This window comes from Equus quagga, chromosome 11 (genome assembly GCF_021613505.1).
Source record: "Equus quagga isolate Etosha38 chromosome 11, UCLA_HA_Equagga_1.0, whole genome shotgun sequence".
Taxonomy (NCBI): Eukaryota; Metazoa; Chordata; class Mammalia; order Perissodactyla; family Equidae; genus Equus; species Equus quagga.
The window spans coordinates 80,877,513-80,898,843 of record NC_060277.1 but is presented as its reverse complement, the minus strand read 5'-3'; the positions used below and the strand labels follow the sequence as shown (position 1 = coordinate 80,898,843).

The window sequence follows — 21,331 nt, the reverse complement described above, 5'->3', positions numbered from 1 at the left end:
GTAGGAAAAGGGAGGAGTATTTTAATATAAACCTTTTCCGATAGTTGCGGATATTCTTTGGCATGCCAACTTGACAAGTAGTGGTTTCTTAAAGATTAGTTGCAAGGTGGAACCTGACACCTTGTCACTGACCTTTTCATACTCTGTTAAATTGAAATCCATTGGTCTGTCTTGCACTTTGAATAGATCTTTTACTCATGCGTGATTTTGTATCACCCTGCATTGGTCATTTGAAAGGTACTGGTTCACTGACTTAAACAGATCTTCCCAGATATTGACGTTTCATATATAATATCAGATAATCACATTAAAACCAGTACTGATCTCATCAGAAAGGTCTTTAAGTATTGGGAAGCTTCCAGTTCATTGTGCTTGTGTATGCAAGTTTTCAAAATTCTGATGTATAGTTTGAAAGTTGGAATTTTATCATTGACAACAAATACTGTCCATTGTTTTCCTTGAAGTGATGGGCTGACTTCATTCATTTTTGAGAAAATATCTTTTATATATCCAAGTCTGAATAGTCATAGTGTGTGTCTCATTCTTTCTTTCAAGTGAAATTGATGTTCCAGGAAACAAGCAGCTAGTTCAGCTTGCAGCTCAAACAGTTGCACAAGTCCTCTTCCTCGAGACAACCATTGTCCTTTGGTATGCAGTGAAAGTGCTTTAAGCATACTTCCCGTTTGTCACATAGACTCTTAGAAAGACATCTGCTGATGGGTTGATATTTAATAAAATTAATGTTTTTACTGCTTCATCAAAGACATTCTTAAGTTGAAATATCCTTTTATTTGTTTAGTTCCTGAGAGTGCTTGACAAGTGAAGAATATAGTAACTGTTAGCATACTTTGGTTGCCACTGCCTTGATTTGTGCTAAAGCACCAGCAACTTTTTCTACCATTGCTTTTGTATCATCAGTGTAAGTGTCAGTACATTGAAAAAGGCAAATCACATCTTAGTATTATGATGAAGAAAGTTCTGACCTAGGCAACCCCTGGGATCAGCAGGCCACAGTTTGAGAACCAGTGTCCTAGACTTATGTGTTACCATTCTCTTTTTTTTTTTTTTTTGAGGAAGATTAGCCCTGAGCTAACATCTGCTGCCAATCCTCCTCTTTTTGCTGAGGAAGGCTGGCCCTGAGCTAACATCCGTGCCCATCTTCCTCTGCTTTTTATGTGGGATGCCTACCACAGCATGGCTTTTGCCAAGTGGTGCCATGTCTGCATCTGGGATTCGAACCGGCGAACCCCGGGCCACCGAGAAGTGGAATGTGCGCGCTTAACCGGTGTGCCACTGGGCCGGCCCCAGCCATTAACTCTTAACTGGCTTTTTGTGGGTTCATAGTCTTGAAGTGAATTAAGGATTTTTCATGAGAATAGTTGTTTCAATTGTTAACCTTATAACTCCTATGTAATTGCTTTATGGTAAGGAAATTAGAATGTAGCCATTATGGAGATAAAGCTTTTTACTCTCTCAATATTGATCCTTAAAGGAAACAGACTTCATAGAAAATAGCTGCAAAGCCTGTGGCAGCACTGAAGATGGTAATGGTTGTGTAGAAGTAATTGTTACCAACGAAAATACATCATGTACCTGTCCTAGCAGCGGCAGTCTTTTGGGGTCCCCTAAAATAAAGAAAGGTGAGTAAATAGTTTCTTTTTAAAATAAACTCAAGTCTGTTCTTTCTTTCTTTCAAATATAAGAGCTTTTAGACATCCTGTAACCTAGAATTTAGGAACTGCTGTATAGCCCCAAGTATTTCATATACTTAGACACTTAACATATCCTTTTTCTCTATGGTGTTTGATTTGTTATTTGACAAAAACAAAAACCTGTAAATTCTTAATCATATTTTCATTATTTAATTTACTTTCTACTTTGAATAAGCCATCAAGTTTTTGGAAATTTTCTGTGGTCCCAGTTGGTTCACTCTTTATCTTAAGATATTTATTGGTCCATTAATTGTAACCCCGACCTATTTATTCTCAGGCTTATCTCCACACTGTAATGGTAGTGACTGTGGATATTCATCTAGCATGGAAGGGAGTGAAACAGGTTCTCGGGAGGGTTCGGATGTTGCCTGCACTGAAGGCATTTGTAATCACGACGAACATGGTAGGTTCAGATTAAACTTCCCAGTTATTTCTACTATGTGGCTGATTTAAGCACATAAATAAGAGATTATTGATTTCTGCAGTTGATGACTCCTGTGTTCATCACTGTGAAGACAAAGAGGATGATGGTGATAGTTGTGTTGAATGTTGGGCAAATTCCGAAGAGAACACCACCAAAGGAAAAAATAAAAAGAAGAAAAAGAAAAGCAAGATGTTGAAATGTGATGAACATGTAAGTGTCATAACTTGTGATTCTTAAACCTTTGCTGTTGAGGGAAGAACAACCTATTTTCCTTGGGGTGGTAAGTGTGCAGCTTAGCTGCTAGGATTTATTGGTTTTTTTTAGAATGATTACTTTATGCACTTCGATTGGTCACTCATCTTGTGATTTTTGTGTGCATGTGTTTGATGTGATCATTTGTCCAGCAGGCCATGTGAGTCATAAATGCAGTTCATTCTTTTCATAATACTTTTAAATGTATTAGCTGTGTAATCTTGAGCAGTTTGCTTGATCTTAGTTTCCCCATCTGTAAAATGGAGATAATATTATGTCCCTATCAGATAGGCTCTTTGATATTGATGAGTTAGCGTAGTGCCTGGTGTGCAGTTACTGCAGCTGCTGTTGTTACTCAGTATTTCTTGTAAAAATTTAACATACTATCGGGGCTTTTTTTTTTCTTTAAAGAATAATTGCTGTTATTTTCTCCCTTTTCACCTGGGAAATCCTTTGCTGTGGTTTCAGATCCAAAAGCTTGGAAGCTGTATTACAGATCCAGGTAATCGAGAGACCTCAGGAAATACCATGCACACAGTGTTTCACCGTGACAAGACCAAAGATGCACATCCTGAAAGCTGTTGCAGCTCTGAAAAGGGTGGGCAGCCACTGCCTTGGTTTGAGCATAGGAAAAATGTACCACAGTTTGCAGAACCAACAGAAACGTCATTTGGTCCTGATTCCGGAAAAGGTGCCAAGAGCTTAGTTGAACTCCTTGTAAGTAAGCCATGATGTCTTGTGGATAACTGATTGCTCATGGGGTAGATGTGGGAGGGGACGGTATTTGAGGGTTTAAAGTTGGTAGTGGTGGCAGTGGGTCTTCTAAGAAAGTAAGGAAAATATTTCATTATTTTTTGGTGACTTCATTTCTGCTCTTTCACTGGTTTTTGCACCTGCTCTGGAGCACATTTCCTTGTCCTGCTTTTGTCTCAAAGGTAGAAGAGACTAGTTGGGAGAGGGGGATAGGTTTAGCGTTATGGCCAGGACTCTGCCTCCTTGAAGATGGTTATTGAAAGCAAACTGTCTTTTTGAGTGGCTATGAATGGTAGCTACCCTTCTGGACCAGGAAAGAATATAGAATCTGAACCAGAGCCCACTTTCTAGGTGACTTCGTTTAGATGTTATATAGGATAGAAGCATAACTGAACTTGGAAAATCTTTTATAATTCACTCCAATTTTTGATACTTTAGATGAATTATACCTGATTCCAAGTGACCCAGTGGATAGTTTGTGTGGGGCTTGGAGGAAAGGGGAAGGAAGAAGGGTGGTGTCTTCTCTATAGTAATTAGGATTCTATTTTCAAACTCTTTAGAATACAAGTTTTCTCTTTTTTATATGGTCATAAAGTTTAATGGTGATGCTGTGTAACTCATAAGTTAAAAAAAGGTTAAATTTTAACTTCATTTGTAGAGATAAATGTTTCGACATAAAACTAACTAGAGATAAGTCTGAGTATTTAAAATTTGCTAACTAGCTATAACCATCTCTAATTAGTCAATTTTTAAGGCAAATGTGTGTTGGTAGTCTGCCGTGCTCTTAGGCTTCTAGGACAAATTACAGATCCAGAGTTTCAAACCAAGTTGGGTTGGATTTTATTAGTTAGTACTTTCTAAGACAGAATGACATTATGCTTATTCTGTAAACATTCTAATTAAAGGCTTTATGTGACTAAAATGAAACTAAAAAGCTAGACTGCTTTAATTTTTAGCTGTCCTCCATCACCATAGCATTTTGCATTCTTAATTAAAGTCATAGTTTTAACTACTGCTTTAATTTGCAGGATGAGTCTGAATGTACTTCAGATGAGGAAATCTTTATCTCACAAGATGAAATACAGTCATTTATGGCTAATAACCAGTCTTTCTACAGCAATAGAGAACAGTACCGACAGCATCTGAAGGAGAAATTTAATAAATACTGCCGCTTAAATGATCACAAGAGGCCCATTTGTAGTGGCTGGTTGACAACGGCTGGAGCAAATTAAATAAATAAAATAGCTCTGTCTTTCAATGAAACACTCAAGATGACTACTGCGCCTTCTCTTTCAAAAAAACTCTTAATTTAGTGACTTATGGCAAAATTTTATCTTAAATCAATGTGATTCTTTCTTGTTTTGGGAGACGGTGGAGGTAACCTCATTAGTTTGTTCTTTCTTCAGGCTTGTGTCTTTAGTTGCGTGGCTGCGCAGGCCTGCCATATGATTTAAGCCATCTCTTTTCATTAAATGTTTCTCTTCCTGTGAGACTTACTAAAGCAACTTAGTGGCAAACAGTAATGTTGTACTTATACTTCTGTACAGAAATGACAATGAGCTGAATATATGGTTTTACAAAGTAGACATCCACTTGCGAAATGTTTGGATGTAATGTTAAAGCGCAATGTGCAAAATTTAAAATAAAGAATATTTATTAATACGCATAGTAAAATTTGGTGTACATGTTTCTACTTAATGTGTGGCAGTATTTTAATATTTGCCACTTGTGGACTTGGTACTTGGCCAGTGTTGATATTACAGAGGACAAAGTGCAAATGAGGATAGAGATAGAGATTGTTGAAGACTAAAATTCTTCCCTTGATCAGAGTTGACAACCAGTCTTTTGTTTTGAAAGAATAAATTTGCTGCGATACCTTTAAAAACTGGCTAGCATCTTACTTTCTCATGAGACTTGTCATTGCCTTTATTAAAAGTTCCCTGATACATAACACAAAGCACCTTAAATTCAGAGGTTCACATTGACCTAGAAGAATGAAAACAAAACTTGAGAATTTCAATCAAGGGTTGTCTGATAAGTAATTACTCAGCATGTAGACTTGGGATCAAATGGCTGTGCTGAGAGCTAACCACATTGCAGTCTGTGTAAGTGCATGTTCCTTACCTGGTTTCCAACAGTAAAGTTACTATGGCCTTACAGTTTACTGCTTTCGCAAGCTCTAAGTACTGAAGAAGGAGAGAGATTTCCCCCAGGAGTAGCATTTGGTTGCCGTTTAGAAGGCTGAGTTGATAGTTCAATAAACACATGTGCCTAGAGCTTTGTGTCTGCATGTTGGTAATACTTGGTGGGCAGCAGACAAGCAGTGGGACAGTCAATACTTCTGTGCAATGGGGATGGGAGGGAATTTTATGGGCTTTCTACCACTTAATCAGATTTCAAGTGGGCAACAGCAGAAGCTTGGTGAGATTTAATTTTTCTAGTTGGTGTCATTTCCTTGATCCACTCCGAGTTGTGTTTTCAAATGTAAGTGTTGTATAGGGATTGGGGCAGAGGTAAAATGAGTCATAATTCCTCTCTGACCCTTGTTTGCTTTCATCCTGGAATCCATAAAAAATGACTGAGGGCCTCCCACAGCCTTTAGCTCTGAGCCCAGTCCCCTCTCCACTACCTGTTGCAGTTAAGTTTTCTCTGGAGATCCCTAAAACCAAGCGCTGGTTTTGTTTAAATCTTTGCCCTTGAGGCCAAACAGATGAGCGCTTGTTGAATGAGTAAACCAGTCACATTCACTGCTTGTTCCATTGCTTGCAGTGGAGGGATACCAGTAGTTGTGCGGAGATGTTTTTACTTTGAAAGGACGGCTATATTAAGAATTCAGAAGTGACGCGATTTTCAGCGCTTTGATGGAATATCCTAAGTGGTCAGAGAGCACAGTGAGCTTTTCTCTAAACAAACCAACAGCCAAAGAGGCAAAGGAAAATGGAGCGAAGGCAGTTTAGAAACATCCCCTGGTCTGAAACTGGACTGCTTCCGGTCCAAACCATGCTTTTTTCTCAGTATACTCATCTACAAAATGAAGATGTTAATAGGTACTATTTCATAGGGCTGTTGTACATTTTAATTAATATATTTAAAGTGCTTGAAAGTGCCTGTCACAGAAAGTGCTCGATAAATACTAGCTGTTGCTTTAATCTTTGGTATACATCGTGGGAGTGGGAGTGTCTGGGACAGCTGGAGAATGTAGGCCGTTAGGGGTACAATCCCCGAATAGACGTGTACTTGGGGCGTTTCCTTGGTTAGTAAGGCCGAGTGACCAGGTAGGGTTGAGAGTCCCTCCCAAGGTAACCCAGCGCAGATGGCAGAGACAGCCTTTTCTGGGCTGAATCCTTCCCATCAGCCATCTCTGCAGGTTTAGGAGGGCGTTGGAGTCATCTTAAGTGCCCTTAATTTTCTCTTCCTGGCCTTAGGGGTCAGGAACAGTGAAGGGAGAATGAGCAAGAGGCGAGAATACGGGAGTCCTCGGGCCTGGAGCAAGCCCCTACTCAACCTCAGCTTCCCTGCCCCAACGGGAAGAGCTCACTGGTGAGCAGGACAAACCCCCAAAACCCTGCCGCGCCGGGCCACGAACCGCAGCGTTTCCTCTCGCCTGGGGCGGGGCGGGACCGGAAGGGGCGGGGCCGTACCGCGCCGGGAGCGCGTGGGGCGGGGCGGCCAGGCCGCGGCCGTCCTCCCGCGGGATGTGGCCGGTCGCCGAGGAGCGGGGGGTGGAGCCCGGGCCCCAGGCCCGCCAGGATGGAGGCGGGTCCAGGCGCAGCTCTGACGCGGGCAGGTCGGCGGCAGCTGCCGCGGCGGTGACAAGAGAGCGGCCGAGCCCCTACAACCCGGGGCGGGGTTCCGCGACCCAAGTGCCCGGCTCGCGGAGTGAGGTGGGCGGGCGGCTCGGGACCATGGCCAGAGCCGGCATGGAGCGGTGGCGTGACCGGCTGGCACTGGTAACCGGAGCCTCGGGGGGCATTGGCGCGGCCGTAGCCCGGGCCCTGGTCCAGCAGGGACTTAAGGTGGTGGGTTGCGCCCGCACCGTGGGCAACATCGAGGTAAGGCCCGGCCGGGGAGCGGGTCGCTCTGGGGGGCGTCGTTTCCTCCGGGGTAGGGCTCCGAGTGGGGGAGGGGGAGTGGCCAAAACCAGGCTGTGACGCTGCCTGCACTTGCCTGCCACTCCAGGGCCATTTGCTGCGGGCTCGGGCAGGAGGGATGGATGTCTAGTAGGGCAGGCCTCTACCTTCGTCTTTTTAAGTCCCATGTTTTAAGGACCCTTTTCTCTTGACAGCCGCTACTCCAGTGTACCAAAGCTGACTCTCCGGCATCTTTCTCCTTCTCCCCTCCCTGCCTGCCCAGGATATTGGGCTGAGGGAAGGGGAAGCCGGAGGTCAGGGGCTAGCTAGGCAGCTAGGGAGAGGGAAAGACAGCTTTCTGGTCTCAGAGGCTAAGTTGGCTACTAGATTGCTTCCTCTGGTCCCTAGACTTACCCCATAAAGCCAAGCAAAGTGGTTGGCCAGCCAGATGAGCAGGAACTAGAGAATTTGATCATGATCATTTTTCATCTGGGACTGAGGGTGGGGTTGGGTTGGGAGTGGAGCTTTTCTGAAGAGGCTCAGCCCCTCCTCCCTCCCCCAAATCTGAGGGTTAACCCCTGCCCAATGGATAGAAGGGACGAATGAGATATTCATAGGTAGACCTTTCTCCAATTTCACTACCCTAGGTGGAACTGAGGAGGACATTGAGCATGTGAGCCCTGAGGGGACAAAGCAAAGTGGGAGTGGAACTCTTGTTTTTTTTCTTGGGGTTGCGAGCCCCCAGTGTTGTGAGCAACAGGAGCTCAGAGAAAAATGAAGTTGGCCACGTTGGAGCAGGGAGGAAGAAGAGGAGAAATTTCCATCATAGGTCGTCTTTGGATTTGCCCCTGGCAAGATGACTCTCAGGGTTTGGGCCAGTGCTTAGCTGCAGGGCTTTATCTCCTCCCTTGCTCAAAGTCCCCAGGCAGGGCAAGGGTAAGGAGGCCTTGGGTGGGGACAGAGGGAGAAGGTGTACAGGAAGGAGGACTGTCCCCTCCCCTGCTGCTGACCAAAGGTACACTTTATAGCCTCCTAGATAGTCCCAAGGTCACCTGGCTACACCATTGCCCCACTCTGCCCCTCCCTTTCTCCTCTTCGGAGGAGCTCAGGGCCCAGTCCCAACCTTGGAGCCTACAGGATCAGGCTGGGGATTAGACCACCGGCTTTCCTAATTCTAAAGCCACTCTTCCCGTCTCTTCCTACTTCCCTAACCCAAACTAGCCAGGAAAGGGGGTCCCTGAGCCGCAAGGGGATCCCCAGGCTGATTACCCAGCCCCAGGATGACTCCTTTAATGAGGGGAGAATGCCTGTGCTGTGAGGAGACTGACCTGATTTCGGGTCATTTCTGAGGATAGGTGAGGACAGGTGGGCAATGAGGAGGCAGTGACAGGGAGAAATCTATTCTCAGTGCCTCCATTCTGGCTTTCCTGTGGGGGCTTTGAATCTGGAGGAGGAAAGGAGAGGTTGCATGCCAGGGGAGGGGAGGATTCCAGGCCTCCTTGCCCACAGTCTGCTTTGATTGATTGATTGATTGATTGATATTAAAACAGAGTTTGAGTTCTGGCTTCCTAGAGGAAGATGCCCTATTTCCTTAGGTGGTCATGAGTAGATGAAATTGGCTGAAGGGGGGCTTCTGAGTCCCAGAGGACTATACCTTTTGACAGAAAGTCAAAGCAGAAAGGAATTTTCTACGTCACCTGATCCAGCCCTTTATTCCCAGCTTGGTTTGAGGGGAGGAAGGGGCTCCAGGCCAGGGCAGCTGGTCAAGGTGGCCTTCCTCTAGGGCACCCCACACGCCTGACCCTCTCCCTCCCATACGTGTACACAGCCACCTTCACAAGGCTCAGGTGCCCAGTCACTGGCCTCCAAGGCCACACAGCCTGTTTTCTTCCAGCTTCTGAATGTCAGTTTCCCTCAAAACCATCCCTCAGTGGCTCTCCCTTCTCAGGCCTTTCTCTCTCAGGGCTCCTCAGTGTGTTGAGGACCCTGGCAATGCACAGGGGGTGTCTAGTGTCACCTGCCACCTGACCTGCCTCATAGTCTCTAGGGAAACCTTGTGGGGGAGGGTGGTGCACCATGGGACAGAGAGAAAGAATCTGTCCTGACTTCCTGACCCTTCCTATAGGTAGGATGAGGGGAGAGTGGCAGTTGGGCTGGATTGAAAAGTATGTGTGAGAACTCCAAGCCAACTGGCTGCAGTTTGTGGAGGGAGGGTGACACTTCAGATATAAGCCCTTTCTGGGAGAGACTGGATGAGGCAATGGGAGAGAAGAGAATCAAGGCCCTGGCGTAACCAGCTCAGTGACTCTTGGCACGGGTGGAAGAGGTGGGGTGAGAGGTGTGTCTTACCTGTGAACGCGGAGGTGTTCCTGTTGGTGGAGAGGCAGAAAAGAGGTATCACTCCATTCCCAGGACCCTGGCCCCCTTCTCTGGCCCCTCAGAGCCCCAGCTCTTCCCCCCTCTTAGAACTAAAGACTCGAATTTATCCCTGAGGATCCTCCACTGATGATTTCACCTTTCCCCTCCCTCACTCAGGGAGTACTCTCATCCCCTGGACTTTGACCAAAGAGGACAAGCTTTGGGGATGGGCAGTCCCAACATCTATGTGGCTGAAAGGTGGCCACCAAGGAGAGAGTTGTATGAGTGGTGACAGCGGAGGGAGGTTGTCTCTGGGTGCGGTGGTGTGGGAGTGAGCAGCTCACCCCAGTTAGACCCCTGTTGGGTTTCATAGGAGCTGGCTGCCGAATGTAAGAGTGCAGGCTACCCCGGGACTTTGATCCCCTACAAATGTGACCTGTCAAGTGAGGAGGACATCCTCTCCATGTTCTCGGCTGTCCGCTCTCAGTACAGCGGTGTGGACATCTGCATCAACAACGCTGGCTTGGCCCGGGCCGACACCCTGCTCTCAGGCAGCACCAGCGGTTGGAAGGACATGTTCAATGTAAGGGCTGCAGGCCTGGAGTGGAGGGCTGGGAGGAGAGGATGGAGCCAGAGGTCTGTGGACCAGAGGGCTGTTCGGGACAGGATGTCTAGCAAGAGGGAGCTTTGGGTTCCTACACTGGGCACCTTGACTCTCTCCTCGCTTCTCTCCCTACCAGAATGGCCATGTCTTTTCTGTTCTTTCTTTTGAGCCCGTGGGGCCAGTTCTTAGGCTGATTTCCTTCTGTTGGAAGAAAGATTGGCAGGGGAGAGAACTGCTATTTATTAAATGTCCCCCATGTGTCAGCACTGTGCTGAGTGCTTGGGAACATGGTCTTATGGGAAGAAAAGAGACAGGAGATGGTGTTCTCACCGAGCCCTGCCCCATAACTCTGTGGCTTCAGGCAGGTAGTTATCCTCTCTGAACTTCAGTCTTGTCACATTTAATTGGCATGAATACACCTATACCATCAATATCTGGGGTCACAAACTCCAATGTCCCCTTGGACCAAGTAGGTACATAAATAAGTGAGGCAGGTCAGGAGGGATCTGCAGTAAGTGGGAGAGCTCACGGCCACATACAGGGGTGGCCACTGCTGAAGTACAGCATTATTGCTACTGGAAAGTGTGGACTCAAAGTGTGGCCAGATCTTATGATTTCTTTGAGAGGAGTGGGGAGCCTGGATTTTTGTGTGACACCCCACCCCTCCTATTCACTAAACCTCAGCTCCATGAGGGCAAGGATTTTTGTCTGTTTTATTCTCTGGTGTAGCCTCAGCCTGTAAACACTCAATAGATACTTGTTGAATGAATGAAACCTTCCAATACATGTTGGAAATGAATTTAAAATGCTTTAAAACTATGTATGGACCGAATACAGCCTTCAAGACATGGGTTTTCAACTTCTGGACTGTATTATGGGGCAATATTAGGGTATGAAAGTATCCTGAGAAGTTGAAAGCAGTGTGTAAACGGGATGCACTGCGTCTTTTCCCCCACGATCCTTTTCACATCTGCTAACAATAGAGTTAGCACCTAACAGACTCTTGGGCCTAGAAATGAACAGTGAGCAGTGAAACAGTGAGCAGTGAAAATGAAGCACTGCCCCTGCCCTCAGAGAGCCTTCTCGGAGGTCTGAGTGTGGTCTTCACCTGCAGTAAGTGGGTCTCTAAACCTGGACCTCAACTTGCTCATCTGTAAAATGAGGGACATAGATTAAATCCCCAAGGCCCCTTTCAGCATGAACATTATGTAATTCTATTAGGCTCATCTTATGAAGCATCTTCTCCGCTCTCACCCCTGACCCCCACACCTAGGACATTTGCTCCCCTGGCCTCAGGGCATCTGTTTCTCCTACTCCCTCCATCCTCAGGAGCTGACTTCTCTGCCCTACAAACCCATATGGCTAAGAGGACCAGAAACAGGGCTGGAAACCCCTGGTGTCCTTCTGCTGTGAATGCTGAGGCAGGTCCACACCGAGGGTGTTCTGTCCTGATGCCTGGCTCTGACACCTGATAAAGAGAAACATCTAGTCTCTCTGCTGGTCCCCTCTCTTCCCCAGAGGAGAGACATGAGGACCTGCTGAAAGCTTTATCTCGGCTTGTCCTCATGGGTGAGGCTAAGGGGTGGGGCTGGGCAGGAGCTTTGGAGCAGAGGTACTTCTTCAGGCCTCTGTTTCATAAAGGGTAGGGATCTGGGGTCGCCTCTGCCAGAGCAAGTAGGAGTAGGCAAGGCCAAGGAAGGCAGGAAGCTCCCCCATGTGCTAGGGAGGTCCCTGCCATCCTGACAAGTTACCCCACCCTCTAAAGAGTCTCTGGGCCTAGTCTTTTAGCTGGAACGGAAAGGCATGGAAGAAAGGAGAGTCAGGCCGGGTTTTCACTTGTGGTCTCAAGGGAGGGGACAGGAAAGGAGCAGAGATTAGCTGGGTAAGGTGGGAGAGGCTAGGGTCTATGCTTGAGGAAAGATTTTTAAAGCCATTTGAGGGAGGATTTTAGGCTGTTTAGGAGACAGCAGGGCCAAGGATGCTGTCTCAGAGAATAGAAGACTAGGGTATTTGGGGAAGAAAAGGAGATGTTCCCTAAGGCAGAGGTTCTACTGTTTGCAGAGGAGACGCCAAAGACAGGGAGTCTCCTGGGTCATGGGTGGGTTTGGGGGGTTTCCACTCCTGTTTGCAGGAACTGGGGGGATCACCCAGGGTGAGGAGCTGCCTCTGCTGTCCCCTGGGGCTGGTGGCTTTAGGGGAAGGGGCGCCTAAGGCAAGATGCCCTGGGCCCATCATTGGTCTCTGATAGGACCTGGACACTGTTTTGGAATGCCACCCCCTGGGGGGTGCTCTGTGGCTCCATCACCTGCTCAGATGAGCCCAAGCTGAAGACACCCCATTGCCCTCCCTGGCCTGCAGGTGAACGTGCTGGCCCTCAGCATCTGCACACGGGAAGCCTACCAGTCCATGAAGGAGCGGAAAGTGGATGACGGGCACATCATTAACATCAACAGGTGGGGCGGGTGGCTGAGGGCTGGAGCGCAGATCACCACTCACCCTCCAAGCTAGGTGGCCGGCTGCAGCTTATTTGACCTCTTTGGACCTCAGTTTCCTTGGTGGTAAAATAGGGGTTTAATACCCAGTTAACACCAGATGGCATGATTATGGTGAGGGAAGGACAATGTACGTCAAGTGCCGGTCTCTGATTGGCTGGAATGGGTAGCTCAGCTCCTCTTCTTTGCAGCTGAAGCCTGGGGGCTCTCCTGGGACTGAGGTTCTCCATTCCTCAGGCCCTGGAGTGAATGCCACCTCGTGGGACAAAGACTACATCGTATCACTGGGGAGTCCCCAATCTGAGGGGGAAGACATGGCCTCTGCCCCCAGAGATCTCCCATTAAACTATATCAGTGAACATGCGATGAAATGGAGAGATTTTGGATAGCCTGCATGACCAGGAGAGTGGATTCTGTGGTCAGCAAAGGGAGGACTTCTAGGAAGAATAGGGCTTTCAAGAGCTGCTTGAACAACAGAAGCTAGATTAGTGGGCCATGAGGGGGGCCTCTACAGGCCCCCTTGAGAAGGCTTCCCTGCAGCATCTAGATGGTGGGGTGACCACACAGCAGGGGGCACTGCTGGTCTCTTGGGAGCCTCACTCTCTCTTCTTTCTCCTTTTCTCCCTCTACCCAGCATGTCTGGCCACCGAGTGGTACCCCAGTCCATGACCCATTTCTATAGTGCCACCAAGTATGCCGTCACTGCACTGACAGAGGGACTGAGGCAAGAGCTTCGGGAGGCCCAGACCCACATCCGAGCCACGGTGAGGGTGTGGCCTGGCCCTGGTGGGGATGGGGTAGGCACAGGCCCTCCCCCTGGCACACACATTCTGCCCAGGGAGCCCATGGCCAGGGTGTGCTGCTTAGAACTCCTGGGAGTATACTGAACATAGAACTCCTGGGCTCTGACGCTACTTGCCTGGACCTGCTCAGTACTTGAGTTTCCTCATTTCACTGACTTTCACGTGGGAAGAGGCTGACCTCAAGGGAGCATGGTGGGGTGAGACTGAGGGAAGGCAAAGGATTGTGGGAAACCAGGTACACAATGACTGGAACGCAGGACTCGAGGCTCTTACCTTGAAGGCTGCATGACCTTGGACAACTCACTTAACCTCTCCAAGCCTCAGTCTTCTCATTTGTAAAATGGAGATGGTGATACCCATCTGGCTTTGAGGTTTTAAGGGACACCATTTTGTAAAACATTTGCCTGGCATATCATAAGGGCTCTGTAGATGGTGTGTCTCACTGTGATAATCACCAGTGGCAGCTTTGGAGGGAGGAGGTGGCTGCTGGACATTGGGCAGCCGTCACTGTGAACATGGGGCCCTCTGGCCTCCATCTTTTCCCTCCCGCCTCACCAAGGCCTGGCCTGTGATTGGGGCAGGGGTGGGGCAAAGCTCCGCCCCTGAGCAGGCCCTCTCTGTTGGCCCAGTGCATTTCTCCAGGATTGGTGGAGACACAGTTCGCCTTCAAACTCCACGACAAGGACCCTGAGAAAGCAGCTGCCACCTATGAGCACATAAAGGTGGGGCCTCCCTCTGGGCCCAGTGAAGCCACTCACTCCCTAAGTGAGAGAGAACCCTGGCCTCAGACCCTTCTAGCCAGCCCATCACCTTTCCTGGAGGGTCGGGGTGGGGTTGTGGATGCTAGAGAGGACCTCAGTGGTAGGAGGGAACTCGGGTCCATGCTGTCCTCATCTCCACCCCATTCCCCCGGTGCTCTCAGTGTCTCAAGCCTGAGGATGTGGCCGAGGCTGTCATCTATGTCCTCAGCACCCCCCCCCATGTCCAGGTGAGTCTGGCTTTGGTTGTCCATCCCCTGGAGGAGCCCAGCCATCCCCAGAGGAGGAGAGCAGGGAGGCCCTAAGGGGGTGGGGCAAGTGTCCTGGCTGCCTCAAGCCTTGTGCCTTCTGCAGATCGGAGACATCCAGATGAGGCCCACGGAGCAGGTGACCTAGTTTCCTGTGGGGAGCTCCTCCTTCCCTCCCTGCCCCTCACAGCTTGGCTCCTGCCTCTGGATTTTAAGTGTTGATTTCTGGACCCCTGGATTCCACTTCCTTTCTCCGCCCCCACTAGGGGCTAGAAAAATCTTTTGAGGTTTTTATATAATCTTGTCAAATTGTTTCCACTGCAAATGTGAAAAATGGGCTAGGGAGAGGGGGTGGTGCCCTTGATTGTTTTACCTGTTGACTCGTTCTTGATCCCCTTCTTGGGCTCCTTGGCCTTTCTTTGTTTGTTGTCCTTGGTCTCTTCCCTTTGACCTGGGGGAAGGACTGTGGCCAAAAGGGGGTGTTCCCCCCATCTGCTTGCACCCCAGCCCCTGTCCCTCAGGGATGAGGTGGCAGAGAGAAGCTCTCGCCTTCTATCTGAATGATTATCCAGGGCTCCAGCCTTCCTCCTCTCCCTGCCCCACTGCCTGCCTGCCATCCCAGTTCTCCAGCCCAATCCTGGCTTCTCGACCCCCTGTGGGGTCATCACTCCACTTTGACAATGACAGCAGAATACCAGGGCCTGCCTCCCAAGTGGATTTCAGTATGATAATTAAAAGAGAAAAATCGCAACGACCTACCTTGGCTTCTGGAGTCTTTCACTTCTTCCTCTTCTCTGTGATCAGGGGTGGTTGTGTCTCAGAATTTCTTCCAGGTGAGTGGGAAAGTGGGTGGATTTGGGGCATCTCTCTTGGATTGTGGATTACTTTAGGGAGCAGGCGTGGGTTTGGGTTGGGTCTTGAAAATGGGTAGGAGTTTGCCAGCCAGAAAAGAAGACAACAGGGTCTGCATGGCTGAGAGGCCCGAAAGAGCATGCAGTGTTGTGGGAACAGCACAGAACTTAGTGCAGGAGTGAGATGGGGCTGAAAAGGTGGCTCCTGCCTGGATCACTGGGGGTCTGAGTGCTGAGCAAGGAGTCTGGCCATTACCTGTGCCAAGGGCATCTGCTCGTTTGTCAGCAGGTGCGGGACAGGCAGAGAGCTGTCACTTAGAGGATCAGCCGCCACAGGATAGGAAGTTATTAGTGGGGTCTTTCTTACTGGTGCTGAGGGTTTGACAAGGTGCAGAGAAGGGGCTGGATGCAGAAGCTTCTGAGGAAAATCACCAGCACCTGGTCGTGGACTGGATGTGGGGAGGGAAACATGACTGGCCTGGTCGAACACCTCGCGTTAAAATATCCTTTGCTGGTGTCTGGTGAATGCGGTCCTCCAGCGTTCTGGTACCTGGAAGAGCGCAGAATGAAGCCCATAGTAGGGTCGCTCAGCTGCGAGGACCGCCTCCCGCTGGCCGCGACACCGAGGTCATTGCTCAGCCAGCCCTGCAGGCGGCGCTGTAGGGATAGCCTAGCGGCCGCGCATGCACATTATGTCGCCGGCGGGGGGCGGGGCGGGGCCGCCCGAACCCGGAAGTGGGGCAGCCCACGTGGGGGCCGGGCACGGGTAGGTCATGGTTCTGCTACCCGGTTCTAGGCAATCTTCGAGCGGGGAGTTCGGGCCGTTTGTTCCTCTGCCTGAGGGGACGGGGTAGGGGCAGCGGTCGGGTCCCCTTCACCCGTGTTGGGGACCTGCGGACGGGCCCCAGCGGAGTGCCCGCTCCTGAGGACGCAGCAGGGGGCATTGACCATGGCGCTGCTCTGGACCTGGCGTTGCTCCGGTCGCCTCCTCACGCGTCATTTCTCCGGAGCGGCGCGGCGTGGGGTGCGGCCTGGCGGGGAGGAGCTAAGCCGCCTGCGACTGGATGACCTGGCGCCGACCCTGCGGTCCGAGACGGGACTGGAGCTTCTGTTTGGCCTGTCCCCTTGTCTCCTGGCTCTGCAGGCCGCCCGCCGCCGCGTGGCCCGGCTCCTGCTCCAGGCCGGCAGATCCGGGCTGCAGGGGGAGCGGGCCGAGCTGCTCCGGGCGGCCGAGGCGCGGGACATCCCAGTTCTTCGGCCTAGACGGAAGCAGCTGGACGCCCTGTGCCACTACCAGGTCCACCAGGGCGTCTGCATGGAGGTGAGTCCGCTGCGGCCCCTGCCCTGGACTGAGAACCGTGAGGCGAGGCTGGGCGACGACCCCCAGCAGTTGTGGCTCATCCTCGAGGGGCTCCAGGATCCCCGGAATCTTGGGGCGGTGCTGCGCTCTGCTTACTTCCTCGGAGTGGATAAAGTCATCACCAGCCGGAGAAACAGGCACGGACGTCCCTTATTCCCCATGTGCCCCCAATTTGGAGGCGTAGCCGAGTTTCTAAGCACCTTGACCCTTGAGTGATCTCTCAGCCAGGTCTCCCCATCACCAGAATTCTCACCCCTAACCCTTGGGGGCTGGGGGAGGGCAGGGCATCGGCCTTGAGATTACCCGGCCTTATGTGGGGTATGGGGAAATTTGCAGCTGCCCGCTCACTCCAGTGGTCAGCAAGGCCAGCGCCGGGGCTGTGGAGGTGATGGACGTGTTTTCCACTGATGACCTGGCCGGGTTTTTACAGGTAATGGTGGGGTTGGGGGCGGGGAGAGGGTAAAGGAGCAGAAATGAGCCAAGCTCAGCCTCTCCAAGGGCACCCAGCTAGCAGCTGATGGGAGAAGGGGTCGTGTTGGCAACGCTCCCTACGTCCTTCTAAATCCCTTTGAGAAAGGAAGGAGCTCGCAGTTTATAAAACCACAAGTACAGCAGAATCTGAAGTTAGGGACTTCCTAGCATCATTCCCTTTACTGCAGTCCTTCCCCAGGTCTACCTTAGTCCCTGCTAAATAGGTCTTCAGTAAATGTTGTTCAGCTGTGAGGAGCTGGGGGCCAGGAGTCCTGGGTTCCTCCAGTAGGTTTCCTCCAGAAAGGCTCTTTGAACAAGGACTAGTCTATGCCTTTCTCCTTTTCCCTTGTACAAAAAACCAAACCAAACCAAACCATCACCACCACCACCACCACCACCAACAACAACAACAAAAAACTTGGATGCTTAGGAAGGGGCAAACCTAAGGAAAGCAAGTCCTTTCCTGGTCCGTGCTTGTCTTCGGCTGTGCTTCCCCTGCTGAACGCCAGGGGGCAGTATTGTCCTGCATTTGGCAGCTCCCCTGACCATCCCCCAGGCCTCCCAGTCTCAGTCTTTGGATCTCTCTTCTCTATGTATTCATTTCCTGTTGGTCTCATCCAGTCTCACGGCATTAAATGCCGTCTATATGTGAATGCCTCCAAAACGTATATTCCAGCCTGGATCTTGCTCCTAAATCCCAGATTCACATATCTAGTCACCTACTCACCAGCTCTTTTTTGCTGTCTAAGGGGTGTTTCAAATCTAACATTTCTGAAGCCAAGGATCTGTCCCTTCTGCAGACTTACCCAGCTTGATCGATAGCGACTCTGTCGCTTCAGTTTAGGGCAAAAACCGTGGCATCATCCTTGATTCTTCCTGTTCTCATGACCGCATGTCCCACCCATCAGCAAATCTTTCTGGTTTTACCTTGAAGTTATTTCCATATTTTCATCGTTTGTCATCATGTCCACTGCTACCGTTCTGGTCCAAGCCCCCATCCTCTCTTGCCTGGATTGTTGCAGAAGCCTCCTAACTGGTTTCCTTGCTTCTGCCATCAGCTCTCAACACAGCAGGCAGAGTGATTCTGTTGAAACATGTCAGACTATTTCATTTCTCTGCTCAAAACCTTTCAAAGCCTTTGCATCTCACTCAGAGTAAAAACTAAAGTCCTTCCAGTGGCCTTTGAGGTCCCACCTTAAGTCTTCCCTTGTTCCCTCTCCAGTCTCTGTGGCTGCCTTCCCACTGCCACTTTGCTGCTCCGCTGTTCCTCACACATACCTGGTAAGCACCTGCCTGTCGGCTTTTGCACTTACTGATCTCTGCCTAGAATATTCTTCCCCCAGATGTCTACATGATACTCCCTTAGGTCCTTCAGGTCACTTCAGTGAGGCCTTCCCCGACCACCCTTCCTCGAGGCTGGGATTTTGGCCTGTTTTGCTCACTCCCTTTCCCCAGTGCCTGGAACAGAGCCTGCCCATTCCAGGTGCTTATTGACCGAGTTGACTGGATCAGCGAGGGAATAAATACACACTGGCGGGGCTGGACTCCTCCTCGGCTGGGGCTCTGACGAGGGTTTTGTAAGCTAGCATGTGATTTTTTCTTCCCACTTTCAGGTCAAAGCCCGGCAGGGCTGGCTCGTGGCTGGCACAGTGGGCTGCCCAGGGCCTGAGACTTCCCTGTCCTCTGAGATGCCTATCACTAGTTGCTTGGAGTTCGTCTGGGACCAGCCTACTCTCCTAGTGCTGGGTAGGTAGATGGCCCTGCTTTTCCATGCTCAGACATGCATTTCCGGAGTGCCTGCATGTCTGCAGTGCCTGCACGCCTCGCTAGGCATCCCTAACCATCTGCCCCTGTGCCCCGCAGGGAACGAGGGCTCTGGTCTGTCCCAGGAGGTGCAGGCCTCCTGCCAGGTTCTCCTTACCATCTTGCCCGGCCGGCAGCTGCCTCCTGGGCTCGAGTCTTTGAATGTCTCCGTGGCTACAGGTGAGTCTACTCTCCCCTTCCTGCTCTCCCTCTGATCACACGTGCGGCTGTTTCCTGCTAACAAGTTTCTCAGTCTTTCTGTCTTAATTGCTTCATGGGCCAAATGAAAAAAATACATCCTTTTGAGGATGAAATGAGGGAGTGTCTGGCACATGGTCCTTCCTCTTCCCCATCCTCTCTCTTCTCCTTGTCCTTCTGTCTGTCTGTGCAGGAATTCTTCTTCACTCCATCTGCAGTCAGAGGAAGGCTTTCCCTGCAGAGCAGAAGAGAGGGAAACTTCTCCAAGACCCTCAAGAACCCCCAGCCATGTCTGAAGGGCCCAGAGTGGCTCAGCAGCCAGGACTGTCCTCAGGGTCAGAAAAAGAGAGGCACGATGGAGGCTGACTTGGACTGTGTGAGGTGTGTGTGTGCTGGAGGGCACACATAGCCACATGCTCGAGTGTGCCGAGGTCTCCCGCCTGAGCATGCACCTGGACCCCTGTTGGCTAACCACTGTCTTGGGGGCAGGGAGTTTTGTAGTGGAGACCCCGGGGAGTTCTGTTTCCTGTTTTGGTTTTGGACTTGCACTGGAGAGGGCAGCTCATTCATTTCTAGGCTGTGCTGGGACCGAGGGTCTTTCTCCCCAGGTGCTGCCTGGAAGTCAAGGGGAAGGATAGACTCAGAAGGAAATCGGGCAGCCCAGTCTGTTCCTTTTGAATTCTCTTGTTCCTGTTCCTCTTGAACCAGTGTGAGAATGTAGAGGGAGGCCCGGGACCCCCTTATGGGCCACACAGGTGCAAATCCAGATTCAAGCTGTGCCCCACTGCAGACTTCATCTCTGTGCCTCAGGGCCCTTGTCCACACTTCCCTCAGAGGGCTGTTGTGAGGATCAAATAAAACATGGCTTGGTATCCAGCAGGCACTCAACCATGGGCCATTCTGTCCAATTCCTCCATTAGGTGGCAGCCTCGCTCTTTGGTCCACAGTCGCTTTGAAGCTCTGGCAGCCACCTGGGGAGATTCCTGGCTGTGGCCCCAGCAGAGGGAAGGGAAAGATTAGCAGACACTCCCCCAGCACTGGCTCTCCAGTCCCCCCACCGGTGGGTCACCAGTCAATCCAGCTCCGTGGAAGCAGCCGATGAACCAGAGCCCTGGCCTTTGAATCTGGGAGGGAGTGAGGACAGGGCTGCCGTTTATTGTAACCCAACAGCTTTGGTCCTCCTCCCCGAGGGCCCCGCAGATGGAGCAGAAGCCACTAGTGTAAATGGTTTAGAACAGTCTTGGTGCATATGGGAACCACCTGGCAAACTTTAAAAGGCAACTGACACTGGACCCACTCCCAGAGAGTCTGATGTAATTGGTCAGGCTGCAGCCTGGGCATCAAGGTTTTTACAGCCCCCTAGGTGGGTCCGATGTGCAGTGCAGGCTGAGAGCTGGAGTGGGGTTTCCCAGTCTCGGCGCTGTTGACGTTCTGGGTTGGAGAACTCTTTGTTCTGAGGGACTGTCTTGTGCATTGTAGGATGTTTAGCAGCATCCCTGGCCGTCTACCCACCAGATGCCAGTGGCAGCACCTCCCCCCTACCCCAAGTTGTGACAACCATAAATGTCTCCAGACATTGCTAAACGTCCCCTAGGGGAGAGAATTGCCCCTAGTTGAGAACCACTGCTCTGGAGCATGGAGCTGTAGGATAGCAGCTGTAAGTTCAAATCCTGACTGCTGTGTGACCCTGGGCAAGTTCCTCGCCAGCCTGAGCCTCAGTCCCTTCCTCAGTGAAGGGGATCATCCTACCTTCCTGGGTTGCTGGGAGGAGACAGGACAATAGGAACTCAGTACCTCCCACGTCACAGGTGCTCAATAAGTAGGACCGCTTTTTGTCTGTGGAATGGATTGATCTTGGACTAATAATGGTGATGCCAATTTAGAAAGACATTTAAATTTGTTTAAAAAGGGCCTGGGGCCGGCCCGGTGATGCAGCAGTTAAGTTCGAACGTTCCACTTCCCAGCGGCCTGGGATTGCCCTGTTCAGATCCCTGGTTGTGGACATGGCACCACTTGGCAAAAGCCATGCTGTGGTAGGTGTCCCATGTATAAAGTAGAGGAAGATGGGCATGGATCTTAGCTCAGGGCCAGTCTTCCTCAGCAAAAAGAGGAGGGTTGGCAGTAGTTAGCTCAGGGCTAATCTTCCTCATTTAAAAAAATAAATAAATAAATAA

General features: G+C 50.3%; 3 protein-coding genes across 8 annotated transcripts in view; all 3 read left to right on the top strand.

Annotated features, from left to right (window-relative positions):
- GGNBP2 (gametogenetin binding protein 2) overlaps window positions 1-4,815 on the top strand; it is a 30,700-nt gene extending 25,885 nt beyond the window's left edge. For all 6 annotated transcript variants that reach the window (XM_046675398.1, XM_046675397.1, XM_046675400.1 and 3 more), the window contains 5 exons: window positions 1,493-1,640; window positions 1,990-2,115; window positions 2,198-2,346; window positions 2,857-3,105; window positions 4,170-4,815. In XM_046675398.1, the coding sequence (XP_046531354.1) occupies window positions 1,493-1,640; window positions 1,990-2,115; window positions 2,198-2,346; window positions 2,857-3,105; window positions 4,170-4,373 (876 nt within the window). In that variant the 3' untranslated portion in view covers window positions 4,374-4,815. The remainder of the gene's footprint in view (window positions 1-1,492; window positions 1,641-1,989; window positions 2,116-2,197; window positions 2,347-2,856; window positions 3,106-4,169) is intronic.
- Window positions 4,816-6,823: 2,008 nt separating this feature from the next.
- DHRS11 (dehydrogenase/reductase 11) lies at window positions 6,824-15,232 on the top strand. Its single transcript, XM_046676020.1, has 7 exons — window positions 6,824-7,193; window positions 9,943-10,152; window positions 12,532-12,626; window positions 13,300-13,429; window positions 14,098-14,190; window positions 14,391-14,456; window positions 14,581-15,232. The coding sequence occupies exons 1-7, from the start codon at window positions 6,837-6,839 to the stop codon at window positions 14,620-14,622; spliced, it is 993 nt and encodes a 330-aa protein (XP_046531976.1). The 5' UTR covers window positions 6,824-6,836; the 3' UTR covers window positions 14,623-15,232.
- An 808-nt stretch (window positions 15,233-16,040) lies between these two features.
- MRM1 (mitochondrial rRNA methyltransferase 1) lies at window positions 16,041-20,045 on the top strand. Its single transcript, XM_046676019.1, has 5 exons — window positions 16,041-16,822; window positions 17,022-17,115; window positions 18,770-18,902; window positions 19,020-19,139; window positions 19,351-20,045. Exons 1-5 carry the CDS (start codon window positions 16,275-16,277, stop codon window positions 19,521-19,523), a joined length of 1,068 nt encoding a protein of 355 aa, XP_046531975.1. The 5' UTR covers window positions 16,041-16,274; the 3' UTR covers window positions 19,524-20,045.
- Window positions 20,046-21,331: the final 1,286 nt, after the last annotated feature.

What these genes read in the sequence shown, in the direction of transcription:
- DHRS11 (XM_046676020.1), top strand. Translation starts at nt 6,837, where the DNA reads ATGTGGCCGGTCGCCGAGGAGCGGGGGGTGGAGCCCGGGCCCCAGGCC. An exon ending in GCACCGTGGGCAACATCGAG is followed by an intron (nt 7,194 to 9,942) that starts GTAAGGCCCGGC and finishes TGGGTTTCATAG; the next exon opens with GAGCTGGCTGCCGAATGTAA. An exon ending in CACATCATTAACATCAACAG is followed by an intron (nt 12,627 to 13,299) that starts GTGGGGCGGGTG and finishes CCCTCTACCCAG; the next exon opens with CATGTCTGGCCACCGAGTGG.
- MRM1 (XM_046676019.1), top strand. Translation starts at nt 16,275, where the DNA reads ATGGCGCTGCTCTGGACCTGGCGTTGCTCCGGTCGCCTCCTCACGCGT. An exon ending in GCCTACTCTCCTAGTGCTGG is followed by an intron (nt 18,903 to 19,019) that starts GTAGGTAGATGG and finishes TGTGCCCCGCAG; the next exon opens with GGAACGAGGGCTCTGGTCTG. An exon ending in GAATGTCTCCGTGGCTACAG is followed by an intron (nt 19,140 to 19,350) that starts GTGAGTCTACTC and finishes CTGTCTGTGCAG; the next exon opens with GAATTCTTCTTCACTCCATC.